General features: G+C 36.2%; 1 protein-coding gene across 12 annotated transcripts in view; it reads left to right on the forward strand.

Annotated features, from left to right (window-relative positions):
* Positions 1–14,380, forward strand: part of LOC126335549 (ankyrin repeat and fibronectin type-III domain-containing protein 1) — a 643,576-nt gene that overhangs the window by 541,820 nt on the left and 87,376 nt on the right. For 11 of the 12 annotated variants that reach the window (XM_049998941.1, XM_049998944.1, XM_049998940.1 and 8 more), the window contains 2 exons: positions 7,827–8,135; positions 11,635–11,748. In XM_049998941.1, the coding sequence (XP_049854898.1) occupies positions 7,827–8,135; positions 11,635–11,748 (423 nt within the window). Of the gene's footprint in view, positions 1–5,180; positions 5,268–7,826; positions 8,136–11,634; positions 11,749–14,380 lie in introns of those variants that run through there. The other variant, XM_049998948.1, reaches the window with a different exon arrangement.

The raw sequence follows: 14,380 nt of genomic DNA on the forward strand, positions 1-14,380 counted from the left end.
AGCCGGTACACTCGTTGGTCAACGTTATTGTGGCTGTACTCCTTCTCTATACATCCCTTCCCTATGTGCATCTTTTGATGGGTGTATTCGGCCCTGACTTCATTTTTTTAGATGACAGTGGTGCTCGACCGCATGAAACAGTGCAGATGGGGGAGCTGTTGAAACAAGAGGATATTCGGTGAGTAGAACCCAACTTAAATTTTATCGACCACGTGTGCTATGCGTTAGGGAAACGTACTGCGGCACGTCTGCATGCCCAGCGACTATCCAGCAACTGTCAATTGCGCTGGTGGAGGAATGGAACGCCCTACTTCCAGAAGTCCTTAGAAGTCTGGGACCGGTATGGGAGAACATTGCAGAGCCCCCCCCCCCCCCCCCCCTCCCCGCTCCACCCAATGCGCGCGTCCCGTAGCATTTGCTAACTCCTGCTACACACGTGGCTAATCCGGCACTGATAGGGCTGGGTAGAGGCAAAAGTCTGGAAGCATAGGCCTACCAAGGCAGTTCACTCTCCCCTACTAATCGCACACTCTTACTTGATCCCTTCTATATCTCCCAGCGAGCTGGCGCGATGGGTAGCAGACTGGACTTGCATTCGGGAGGACGACGGTTCAAACTCACGTCCGGTTATCCAGGTTTAGGTTTTCCGCGATGTCACCAAATCGCGCTGTGCACATGCCGGGATGGTTCCTTTGAAAGGGTACGACCGATTTCCTTCCTCATCCTTGACACAATCCGAGCTTGTGCTCCGTCTCCAAAGACCTCGATGTAGATGGTAAGTCAATCCCAATCTTCCTTCCTTCCTGTTTTGTTGGTGAAGTCCGACTTCATGCCGCTCCGAAATGTTTATTTTCGTTGCTAACTGTAGCTACGTAACAGTGTTGTGCACCGTAACAATAAGTAACTATTGCGAAATAATGTTGATTCGTGCTCGGTGTAGTGTGTTCAGAGTGATTCTTAACGTTATTTACAAAAATTCGCAGAGAGACTGTAATACGTGGTCCTTGTGGCGACACACCATAAACTTAAAACCAATTACATTATGCGATTTAGTATAGCGTTTGTTTAAAGTGCGCGTGTAAGGAAATAGTATTGTGAAAAATTTAAAATTTCTCGTGTATTTTTTTTTGGTTGATTTTGTAGGATTTCGACAAAAATGCCTCGAATCGTCTCATCCACTTTTGCTAATCAGTCACCGATAGAAAGGACTGTTCACAATCAGTTTGTTGAATTTCGCCGCGGTCGAGTTTCCGCCAACGATGAATTTCGTAAAGGTTGATCGAAATCGGTTGTGGCCTCATGAAAACATCGATGCTGTGCGCGTCATGGTTGAAGAAGGTCGACATATGAGTTATCGCGAGGCAGAGGCTTCCGCGTATATCGAAGATTGCAATACATTCCATATGAATGTTCAGCTATTAAAAAATTTAATCTTTAATCTACCCGCTTAATCCTACAGCATAAAAGGAACCTGCAATTTAATGTGGAATTCGAACCACTTGCCATTCTGCCAAATCTACACGTCATTGGCAATTAAGGCTGCATTCATAGCAGACCGAAGAAACGGTGGTTTGGCCGGGATTCGATCCCGCGACATTTCGGTTTCCAGGCCCGACGCATGGATCTTCATCGTGACAAAACCACCTGGTCCACCACATCAAGCAGATCGATTAATATCTCATTGTCAGTACTGAGATGATTTATCATCTAACGACTTCTTTTGGTCTGTAATCACAATCAAAATGTATGTTTCATCACCACAAGCTGTTGGATTCTTCTAGAACCAGGTTTTTGCAGTAGGCCTGTCAACATCTGAGTGGAAAAATAGTTTTCAGAATTGGTTCGATCGCAAACTGTATAATTTTAAAGGCCAATATTTTGAGAAACAAATACGGTACTATAAAAATTCTCAAGCATACAACAGAAATTATTTCAGTGTCTGCGCGGTAGACAATCCGCACAGGATTAAATGTCTAATGCCTCAGGGTATTTCTCCTCGAATAATCGTTACCATCTGCATAATCAGAATAGGAAATGTCTTGCTGGCTATACGTGTTTCATGCTTCCGTACTGACAGGTCTATTATGCACTAATTCAAGTAACATTTAATAACGTTCTTCAGCAGAGAAAAATAAAGGCTGCTATTGTCGATAGAAGTGTTCATTTTACCCAATAGCAATTCATTAGTACTGGGAGGAACTAATTATACAGCTGAAGAGAGACATTTGCTACTTCAAACTTAATTGAGCGGCCGTTAGTCCTGTCAACTCGAGACTCATTAGCAGTCAGAATAATCGTTAATGGTGCTTTTCAGTCCGTAAGAGCAGTAACTCCTTTCGTCTTGATAGTGGAGGATTCCTTCCAAAAGGTTAACAAGTTCACTTTAAGGGTCGTCCTGTTTACTACCTCAGTCACCTGGAAAGAAATGTTATGCCTGAACTTCATCAAACAACTGACTTGACACAACTGCATTAAATCCTCAGAAGGCTAAGAAATTCTGTAGTGATTTACTCGGGTTGTCTCATTTACATAAGAACACCCTCATCTCTCACAAACTAACTTTCGAACAAATGTCAGATTAATTGTAGTGACTTAAATTATTCAGATAAGAGAAATTTTCATTATTTCTGCAAGAAAAATTATAATAATTACGAAGTTATATCTGTTTTCTACTAGTAATTTTATTCAGATACACACAGTTTAATTCAATTGTTGTAGAAAGGTGATTTCAGATACATCTTCTTTCACTTACAGGTGCCCATCTTGAATTTCGTAATTGATGAACGTACAGTGAAAGACAGAAACAACTCAGCAGGTGAAATTAGGGAATGGGGAGAGTGAAAACAACCCTGGCTCCTAGTGATGATATCGTATCACCTGAGCTGTCCACATGTGTCATGAATCAGTGCATAGTTTCAGTCAGTTGTTATATTCTTCTAGTCCATTGGTTTCATATTATTTGACATACATATTCTGCCCTAAATGAGATCTTTGGGTGTGGAGAATTAGTGAAGAGCACATTAGTATAGGGAGGAAGTGTTGTAAAAATGCTTCTTTGTCTGAAGAACATTTAACAACTTAAAACCTGTTATGTAGAGTTAATCACAGTTTCACCAAACAGGGATGAGTGTGTCCGTACTGATTTTTAAACTCGTGTTTATGTTCAAGGCAACATATAATCCACAGTTGGATAAATTTGTTGAAAGACATAAGATCTTGTCATAATTTCTTAACATTCTAATTTCTTACTAATCCACTGAACAATGAACCCAAGAGTTTTATGTGCTTTGTACTCCAGAAAACCATTATCAATTTACTGGTTCAGTGAAGTAACGTTCTGTGAGGAACAGTCATTAATGGACAAAATTTGGTTTATACTCCAATATCCTTTGTAAGCAGTAAAGAAATTTATCCCCGAGGCAGAAGGAGGGTGGGGAGGGGGGCAAGTGGAATGCAAAGCTCTACATTCATCAACTGAATGCATATTATACACCAGTTACTAAGGCTACAGTATTGTCTCACTGTGATCAGTGATATAATGCAACAGCTGTCTAAACTTAGCAGAACCACAGCAACTCACTTCTAGAAGTGTATGAGAATTCTGTAATAAATAAAAGCTCTGTGCTCAAGATTCTTGGAGGGGACAGTGCTGTCAGTCAGTGATGAACAGCCCATTATGGACAAAGCTTTTGATTTGTGCTCCTTTCTCCTCTGCCATTAACATTCTTGTTCTCTTCCTTCATGACCAAATACATTTGGTTCCTTCGTGAAAAAACATATTTGTTTTGGAGGCATAATTAGTAGTGCAGATATCTTTTCTGTTGGCTCTTGTTCTATAAGAAGACCAGCAACTTTTTTCAGAGTAGCAGCAATATAATGACATAAGCCACTAATTTTCAGACCTTTTATAAATAACTTGATACATAAGCATCCTAACATTTTTATTTTACTGCAGTTTTTATTATATTTTATATTATTATATTTTACTGCAGCTTGCATGAGCATTTTATTGTAGCTGGATTTCTTTTATAATTATAATCTTGAAATATTCTACATCTCTGGAGTTTCTCTGTGTGAACAACTTTACATAATGTTATTCTTTTGTCAAAGAAGGATAAAAGAAATAAGTACAGTTATCTCTAGTCTCAGTTTCATTCTGACAAGCACAGTGAATGAATACACTGCTTCCCCATTATGAAATGCACTTCCTGTACAGAGTATAATCACAGCAAACTAGAAGTAGTTACACATTAGCAACAAGTCAGATACCTTGGTGGTTATTTATTGACTCTCAAGCTGAAAATTGTGATGATATACACATGAATATTACATTGTAAAGTGCAGTGCCAAACATTCTACCACAGTGTGCTTGTAAGTTCAATTTATTACATAACTGTACAGTGCTCTGTTAATGGGCCTACATCTTTCAAACATAAAATGAAATATATGTTTCCTACAATCTTTCTTTGTGGCAAATATACCTGTGGATTTTATGAGTCAACACAAACCGAGAAGCATCGTGATTCAGTTACACGCATCACGTAATTTGTTATCGGTGTGCAACTGTACAGTTACTTAATTCTTTTTGAATATCAGACCCTGTTATGTGTTTCTGGTAGTCATTTTTTGTATATCAGTCAAGGAAAGGAAAATTCAAACAATTAGTGAAATTGTGGCTGTACAGATTATCATATTTTTTAAATCTAACAAAACCACATCTAGTGCAATGAGTCAACCAGTTCTTATATTTTTGATATTTTCATCAAAAAGGTGAAGCAAATTATTCATAAAAATATTATTCATTATGAAAACCATTTCTGTCAAATGAAGAATAATGGCCATTGTTATCTGTGGTAACTAACGGCATAGGAAATGTGCAAGACTTTCAGTCATCTATTAGGCTCTATATAAAAGAAAGTATTTAGGAAGTTACATCTCTTTTTTGTTAAGAATTTTATTTAGATAGGTACAGGTGAAAAAGGTAAAGTTTTATAAAGGTTATTAAGATGGATTTTCTTTCATATAAAGCTTGAATTTCATTAGTGATAAAGAGGAGAAATTTACAGTGGAAGAGAGAGAGAAAGAAATGAGCAGGTGGAAGTAGGGAGTGGGGGAAGTGAAAACAATACTGCTTGGCTGGAGTGCTCCACTTTCTACTTACAGCTGCACATCAGCTGTAATTGCCAACAAGTGTAGCATCATGTGCAGCACAAAAGAGATTGTTTCAGCAACATGTATAAGTGTTTGTGAAATACAGTTAGCAGTAGGTAATGCACTGCTTATATTTTAGAGATAACCTATATAACTACACATCTGTGTTAGTAAACAACCTGAAGGAAACTGTGCATTTAACAGTGTTGAATATATTAATGATGAATGGGTTCTGAATATAAAATTGTGTTGATTAAATGGCAGGTAGGACATTTAACATTGTTCCTCTTGGATGAATAATTTTTGGGTATACCTTAACTTTTCTGAAAGCAGTAGGCTAAACCTAATCATCAATGAAAGTGAAAAATGAGTATCTTTTTAGACAGTATATGGAGTGAGGGTTTGAATTATAGGTGATAAGCTTGTAGAACTATACAAATTATACACAATAATACTGAGTTAAATTTGTGTATCATTGTCTGAATTTTATATATTGTGATTGTGTTCCTGTTAATAAGAAGACTTACTGAAAGGGAAAGGATATGAACCAACACATACTAGACATGGAGTAATGTAGGTGTAATTCACCATGGAGAGTAATGCACTGCACATTACAATGTAATTAATAAATAACTTTCCATTCCATTTGTGCAAATAACCTGTACTTACTCATGTTTACTGTGGTCAAAATGTGGCCTTCTCTGCAGGAAGAAGAGAATCCACACCACATAAAAGTTGAATTGCTGACAACAAAATCCCACTTACCATCATCATTTCAAATAAATTTTCAGTTATTACCTTTTGTTTATCAAGTACAATTAGTAGCCTATACTTCACACAATATTGTTCACACACACACACACACACACACACACACACACACACACACACACACACACATGCAATGAGCACACAACCTATCAAAAGAGAACTTTCAGGCCTTTGGAAAGAGATATTACGCATAATAACAGAGAAATGTATGTATTAAAACTGCCTTTATATGTTACAGTATCAATTAACAATCACTAGAATTTAAATGCTTTTATTATTAACAAGGAAGATTATATGTATTCTTAGGGTATTACTGAGAAGCCACTACTTTGGGAAGAAATAATCTAGCCATAGACATTTTAAGGACAATGGCATGTTTACTATTTATATTTCCCTGTGCTGTACTAATAGACTTATCAACATAAATTTGTAATGCTGATGCATGATATTCTGCCATCTACATTTTACTGTTCCATTTAAGATAAAAAATTGCAACATATTGTGTTCAATAATGAGTGCTTTTTATTAAAAAATAGGTGCTTGTGGGATGAAACTAAAAATCCAAAAACTGGCTCTCTTCTCAGTTTTACATAAAATAAGGGGAGGGCAAACATACATCTACAGTGTTTTGATGCATGGAACACAGAAACACAGAAACATATAAAAAAAAAAGAAAAACCAGCATTCTCTCTAGCTTTCGAGCAGTAGCTTTGTTTCTGCTAGGAAGAACAGAGACATTCACAACACAACCACACAGGCACCAAAACTGTGGCTATGGGAAGACTCAGGAGTGTGCAGTTGGCTGTGTTTGTGGTTGTGTGTGAGTGAATGTGTGTGCTATTGTTAGAAAAAGAGCTAGTGTAAATGCTATTTTCTGTTATATATTTGTACGCTGTACTTGTGATCTGTTGTAGGTGAGTCATTGCCTTTCCCTTATTTTATACAGTGATCTCTTCTTATTTTTAATTCTAAGAGATGTGTTAGTAACAATGTTAATGTAAATTTTATTTTTTCACTTGAGCCGGAGTTTTGTGTGTCAGCTAATTTCTAATGTTTGTGCATACCATATGACAAGTGTGGCTTGATTTCAGTGCTTCCAACAATCAGACAAAGAAGTGTACTTTAGCAGTATAAAGAAAGACAGCGTTAACATATAGTTCACAATTTGCATAACATAATTGTTATATCATATTCACAATAATCATTGTGATGTGGAACATATCAAATGAACAAAAAAGTGTTTATATGGTTATATGCTGGCCATTCACAGGGTTTTCTCCTATATAAATGGCTGTTTCTATTCAAGAATTCCTCTTAGGTGTAGTTGAGAAATATTTTTAATTTACATTAGAAATTAATTCTGCTGTCTGTAAGACACTTTATTTCCATTGGTAGACTGCTGTCTAGATTGCTAATTTCATTCAATTTCTATGCCAAATTTTGTTTCATTAAAGGATAATGCAGTTTATTTTTCTGTATGATGTTGTGCTAGTGAATATTTGTGTTACTGCTGATAACAAACTCCATTAGTGTGGATGTTATTAATATTCTCAGCTTCTTATTTGATGCATCTGAATACTTACTTGCTTTTGTACAATGAGTACATTTTGCCTAATAAGGAGTCTCCCCATAATATTATCCTGTAAGATATCAGTGAATGAAAATGTGCAAAATATGTTAACGTATTGATTTCTATATCTCCAAAGTTGACAATCATTCTTATAGTTACAATGATATATGTTTTAAGCTAATATGATGTTATCCTTTTCATTTGTATTGCCTGATGAATGACCATTGTGATTCTATGACATATTAACTATTATACAACTGATATTAAATATTTATTACTTTATGTAAAAGCTGTGTTGTCATCTATTGTTGATAACTACTTGCTTTATTTTCAGTCAAAACCCCTGAGTCACTGGGTTCACATTTAAAGCAGCTTTTGGCAGAAGCTGAACGTCGCGTACAAGAACTGGGAGGTGGAGCGATATCACCCATAGATGATCATCTGCTATCCTGTAACAACAACAATAATAACAATATCAACATGCATCGGGCATCTTTCAGTAGTGTTATTCAGCACACAGCAGCAGCTGCTTCAGTGACTAGTTGTGGTGGAGGCGGAGATGCAGCCACAGATAAACAGCTGATGCTATGGGAGCGCAGGGCTAAGGGTCTGAAGAAGATGCTTCTTGGATTTGACCAGGCTCGTGAGTATGACTTTTTAATGTTTTCAATTTACTTATGTAGTGGAGGGTATTTTTACTGAGAGATAACAGTACTTGCTGGCTTCACTTGGTCTTTATTTTCATTTGTTTTCTGAGACAATTCTAGATTATTCAAGAATGAAAATTCAGAAAAATCATTAAAATGTTAGTATTTCACACTCACAAATATTCTTGAATGCTCAAAAAAGACTTAAGTACTCTTTAATCCACTTAAGTATCTAACAGTACCCCAGTTTGCAAAAAAATTACTCTTTGACTCACTGACATTTCTGTATAGAACACTGAGAACATTGTCAAGCTTTCATAAATATTCAAAAACATTTTTAAAAACTCTAGAACATCCCAGAACATTCTAAAAAATTTAAATATGCAATACACATAAAATTCCTTCATAGTAACTTTTCTGTTTGTTTTCTGTGCCTGTATTTCAGTTCCTTTGTTTCAAATTGAAGAGCTAACAATTATTTATTCTTATAAAAATTAACAGATATTTAAATGTTTCATAAGAATGATGTGTTTCTGTGATACATTGTAGTGCTTCTCTTGTTTGATGAATAATTATGTCATGGCTTGTGTACTCACTGCCCACATTTACAACGGTGGTGCATTTATTTGACATTTATGTTCTTCTACTGGTCTTTTGTTGGCTCAAATCACCACTTTATGCTCATTGGATACTATTTTATCTGATGCTGTTCATTATACTTATGTAAATCCTCTACAGTTCTTAACTTATTTCCCATATCAAGCCACTTATATTTGCATGATATTCATCACCTTCCACCTGTTCGTCACCAGTGGAAAATAGTTGGAAAATTTTATTAGATCATGCAGCGATTCCACTCTATGATAGACTTGTCCTTGAATTGAAAACACAGGAGTGAATTGATGGCCTTCACTGTTCATGGATGTACCATCAAATTATGTCATTTGAAAACAGGCATTGTATGCTCTCATATTTCGTAGAAAATGTTTTGGTTCTGGAGTTTGCCCAGTCATCTATTGAAATAATTCTGGTGGAGGCACTTCCATTGGTGCTAATCATCTTTACATTCATGCAGCACAATCCGGTTGTTCCCTTTTTTCTGAATTTCCTGGTACTGCAGAACTAATACACTTGATCCATTTTGTCAGTGACAGCATTTTTGTGTTTGTTGTACTCTTTAGTGGAATCATAACAGAAAGTTTCACTTTTCAAACTGTAATCTCTATTTTTTCTGCTTTGCTCTTCTCGTACACTAATGTTTATTCACTTATGATCTCATTACCTATTCATTTATTTGACTTCATAATCTTGTTTCTTCATCAGATTCTCTATATATAATTTATGAGTTTCTCACTTAGTCCTCTTCTCTGATATCACTCATTGTTCATCAGTCAACTTTGCTTTCAGTCTATTCATTCTCTCCCATTGTGGTGCCCAAAGACTTTTGTGGCAGCATAATTTACCCCTTTCTGTGCCAAAGTCAGATTTAACCCTACATAGTGAAGATCATCCTTTCTCCTGGTGTTATAGGTATGCACACTGCCATTACTTTTGAATTGGTTTGGATTATTATCAACAAATTTCATAAGGGAATATATATACTGTGAGGTTACTGTGAGGATCCCTAGATCCTTAAATAGATGTCTGCAGGATGACCGTGGGTGGGCTCCAGCAATTATTCTGATTACACGTTTTTGTGCAATGAATACTTTTCTACTCAACGATGAATTACCCCAGAATATGATGCCATACAAAAGCAGTGAATGAAAGTAGGCATAGTAAGCTAATTTACTGAGATTCTTATCACCAAAATTTGCAATAACCCTAATAGCATACGTAGCTGAACTCAGACGTTTCAGCAGACCATCAATGTGTTGCTTCCAGTTTAACCTCTCATCAATGGACACACCTAAAAATTTTGAAAATTCTACCTTAGCTACAGACTTCTGTTCAAATTCTATATTTATTACTGGAGTTGTGCCATTTACTGTACGGAACTGTATATACTGTGTTTTATCAAAATTTAAAGAGAGTCCGTTTGCTGAGAACCACTTAATAATTTTGTGAAAAACATCATTTACAATTACATCACTTAGTTCTTGGTTTTTGGATGTTATTACTATACTTGTATCATCAGCAAAAAGAACTAACTTTGCATCTTCATCAATGTGGAATGGTAAGTCATTAATGTATATCAAGAACAGTAAAGGACCTAAGACCGAACTCTGTGGGACCCCGTGCTTGATAGCACCCCAGTTTGAGGAATCAGCTGTTGTTTTAACATTACACGAACCACTTATTTCAACTTTCTGCATTCTTCCAGTTAAGTATGAATTAAACCATTTGTGCACTGCCCCACTCAAACCATAATGATTTAGCTTATCTAAAAGAATTCCATGATTTACACAATAAAAGGCCTTTGAGAGATCACAAAAAATACCAATGGGTGATGTCTGGTTATTCAGAGCATTTAATATTTGATCAGTGAAAGCATATATAGCATTTTCTGTTGAAAAGCCTGTCTGAAAACCAAACTGACATTTTGTTAGTACTTTATTTTTACAAATATGGGAGGCTACTCTTGAATACATTACTTTCTCAAAAATTTTTGATAGAGCTGTCAGAAGAGAGATTGGGCGGTAGTTGTTGACATCCGACATATCCCCCTTTTTATGCAATGGTTTTACAATGGCATATTTCAGTCTATCAGGGAAAACACCCTGCTCCAAAGAGCTATTACATACGTGGCTGAGAATCCTACTTATCTGTGGGGAACAAGCTTTAAGTACTTTGCTGGAAATGCCATCAATTCCGTAAGAGCTTTTACTTTTCAGTGAGTTTATTATTTTACTGATTTCAGAGGGAGAGGTTGGTGGAATTACAGTTGTTTCAAACTGCGCAGGTATGGCCTCTTCTATTAATAGCCTTGCCTCTTCTAGTGAAGATCTAGATCCTATTTTCTCCACAACATTTAAAAAATGATTATTCAAAATATTTTCAATTTCTGATTGTTTGTTAGTGCACTTGTCATTCAGTTTTATTGCACTAAAGTCTTCCTGTGCTCTTGGTTGCCCTGTTTCCCTTTCAATAATATTCCAAATTGCTTTAATTTTATTATCAGAGTTACTGATCTCAGACATGATACACATGCTTCTGGACTTTTTAATAACTTTTCTTAGTACCGCACAATAGTTTTTATAATATTGAACAATTTCGGGGTCAGTACTCCCTCTTGCTGTTAGATACAGTTCTCTTTTGCGGTTGCACACACACACACACACACACACACACACACACACACACACACACACACACACACACACACACCTGTGCACCTACACTGGCTGTTAATGACTTAATGCTTCTGCTATTCGGTGAGTGATTTCCTCTACTTCTAAATTATTGATGAGAAAATAGTATATTAGTCCATAGATAATATATTTCTATGATAGATTTTTTTGTGTGCATGCCCATTTCAATCCGTAATCATTGCAGGTCCGCCTGACATACCATTTTTAGTCGCTGTTGATGTCACAGGAACTAATTCAGTGACAGTTAGATTTCAAGAGCCAGAGCAGCAGGATTCTGCAATATGTACAAAATTTAAAGGTAATTATTATAAAGACTTTATTGTCACATGCTATTAATCTACAAAATCACAAGTGCTAGCAACTAATACAATCTTCTTCTACTTAGCAATATCTTGTTTGATGGCAATAACAGCTTGATGATACACAAAATAATTTCACTAATGTAATACTAGGAATCCAGTTTGCAATACAAACAATGGAAAGGAAGTAAAATCTTGTTGCAACCAGTTGGATGTGTTATACAAATCATGTGCAGTGGAATTGGTAAAGATGTCCACTTACCATATAGATGAAGTGTCAGGCAGTAGGTGTGGTAGATTTTAAGCAAGATTTGACACTTGTAGCTTAGCTTTTAATGTTTTATTCATCATCTGCTTGAGCCACTGAGTGGTACACAGGCACTACACAAAAGTTTGGGACTTGTCACCTAACCTTTAGACAATGTCCCCCTTAAGAGTTAACAGACACACACAGCTACATTTTCAAGTAATGCAGACAGGGTTTTATCTAGACCAGGCGTTTCCAGCAGAATTTTCTCGAGGACCCCCTCTTCGAGCATCACAGTATCAAGTACCTAAAAAAGCCAAATTAAGAGTCTATTTATACGTTTTCTATTTTTGGTACTTAGAAAACACATTAACATATTCATTATTGAAAAAATATTGAGCTTAAAACTTTTCAATTTAGCCATCATTGTTATTGTTAACTTTTTAATTATTGCTCAAAATCTTTGTCTTCAAATCTGCGTGTTTAGTACAACAAACTCCTTAAAAAATAAAAATTGAGTATGAACTGAAAATGACAGGAAAAATTTAAAACTGAGTGTACTGGTCTTTCAAGTGTACGACACTTGAGATTGCGTTGAGTAGACATGTGAGAAGTGTGAAAAATAAGAAAACACTAATTTCATACAAGGCATTATTTATTTGAAAAAAAAAAAAATACAGTTACAACAGAGTATTCCATCAGTATACAGTTAGTTTTAGTTTTCAGTTCTTAACGAGATGAGTTCAGTCTGACCTTTGAGTCCATTATTTCTGAAATATTATGTTCCAAACTTGAAACTTTCACTCTGAAATCCAACCGTATGTCGAGCCGATTCCTATATTTGTTTTTCATGAAACACATGGAAGAAAATGTTTGCTCACACCCGTATGTGGTTGTAAATGGAAGGATCTATTTCATTGCCTTATCTCCAAGTTTCTTGTAGTCCTTGCATGCTGATGCCCAGAATTCTGTAATTTTATCACTGATGAAAATGTTTATCATTGTACCTCAGCTGGACAGATCCACAAGTTGATCTTGCTCTTCTTCAGTGAGGCCTTGGATTTTGTCTATTTCTTCAAAGCTGAAGGGATTTTGAATCCATCTGTCGTCAGATTCAGGGAAATACTCTCTAAAAGTGGTGGCTAGGCTGCGTAGAGTCTCAGCTACATTGATCTTGACCTGGTTAGGCAAACTCTCCTCTGTTGACTCCAAAAATTGTTTTAAAATAGAAAAGTTAGTCAGTGACTTGTTTTCTATCCCTGACGCACAGATCTGACAGTTTTTGACCATAGCACTAATCTTATCCTCAACTTTGAACATGTCTACCTTTTTTCCTTGCAAACTCAAGCTTAACACATTCAAGTGTTCAAACACATCATCTAAGTATGCAACTGAGCAAAGCCAAGAGAAGTTGGTGAGAAAATCCGTGTACTTTGTGTCAAGAAGGAAGACACGAACCTCGTCTCTAGCTTCAAAAAAATCTTGACAAGGGCCTACCTTGATAAAGCCATCTTACTTCCGTATGAATAAGAAGTTGCTCATGCTCACTGCCGATCTCCTTACACTCTAGGAAGAAGCTAGATGCAGAAGTTAGTGTTCGCTAAAGTTCTGCTCATGCAGGAAGTGGCCAAAACAAACAAAAACTGTTATCATACGAAATATATTTAATATATTTTTTATTCTAATAGCATCGTGCGGACCCCTGGGGGTCCGCAAACCACCTGTTGGGAACCACTGATCTAGAGCATTAGAATTACATCACATGCAATGTTCTTTAAAACTATGCATTTCCAGCAGACTACTACATATTTAGTGACTAAATCATTAAGTTTACTAAGCCAATTTCCATATGCAGTGACCATAGGTTAGCATAAAGGTGTGAAAGAAAACAATTTATGTTAAAATTAATGAAATATTTAAATCAAACTATGTAAAGTCCAGGATGGAATAACAACAATATGGAAAGGATAGATTGCTACTCACCATATAGAGAAGGTATTGAGTAGTACATTTTAAGTCTTTTTCATTGTACCTTTCTGCAACTCAGTGCCTCTTCAATATGCCAGGTAGCAATCTATCATTTCTATACACTAATATTTAAAGCCTTAATTATAAGTACCTACTGTGTAGATCTCTACTTTGAAACCCTGGGAACTGAAATAACCACAAATGGTATGTCAGTTATAGTGCTGGCAGTTTACAGGGCTCCAACAGGGAAAATCTTTATTTTTCTGAACCAGATGGGACAACTTTTGAGCCAAATATACTCCAAATCCAAGGATTTAATGATCATGGGTGATTTCATTATCAGCTTTTTAACCGAAAATAACAGTGGGGCAGAACTAGAGCATTTGATGGAATTGTTTACCCTAACTGCAGTAGAT

This window comes from Schistocerca gregaria, chromosome 2 (assembly GCF_023897955.1).
Source record: "Schistocerca gregaria isolate iqSchGreg1 chromosome 2, iqSchGreg1.2, whole genome shotgun sequence".
Lineage (NCBI taxonomy): Eukaryota > Metazoa > Arthropoda > Insecta > Orthoptera > Acrididae > Schistocerca > Schistocerca gregaria.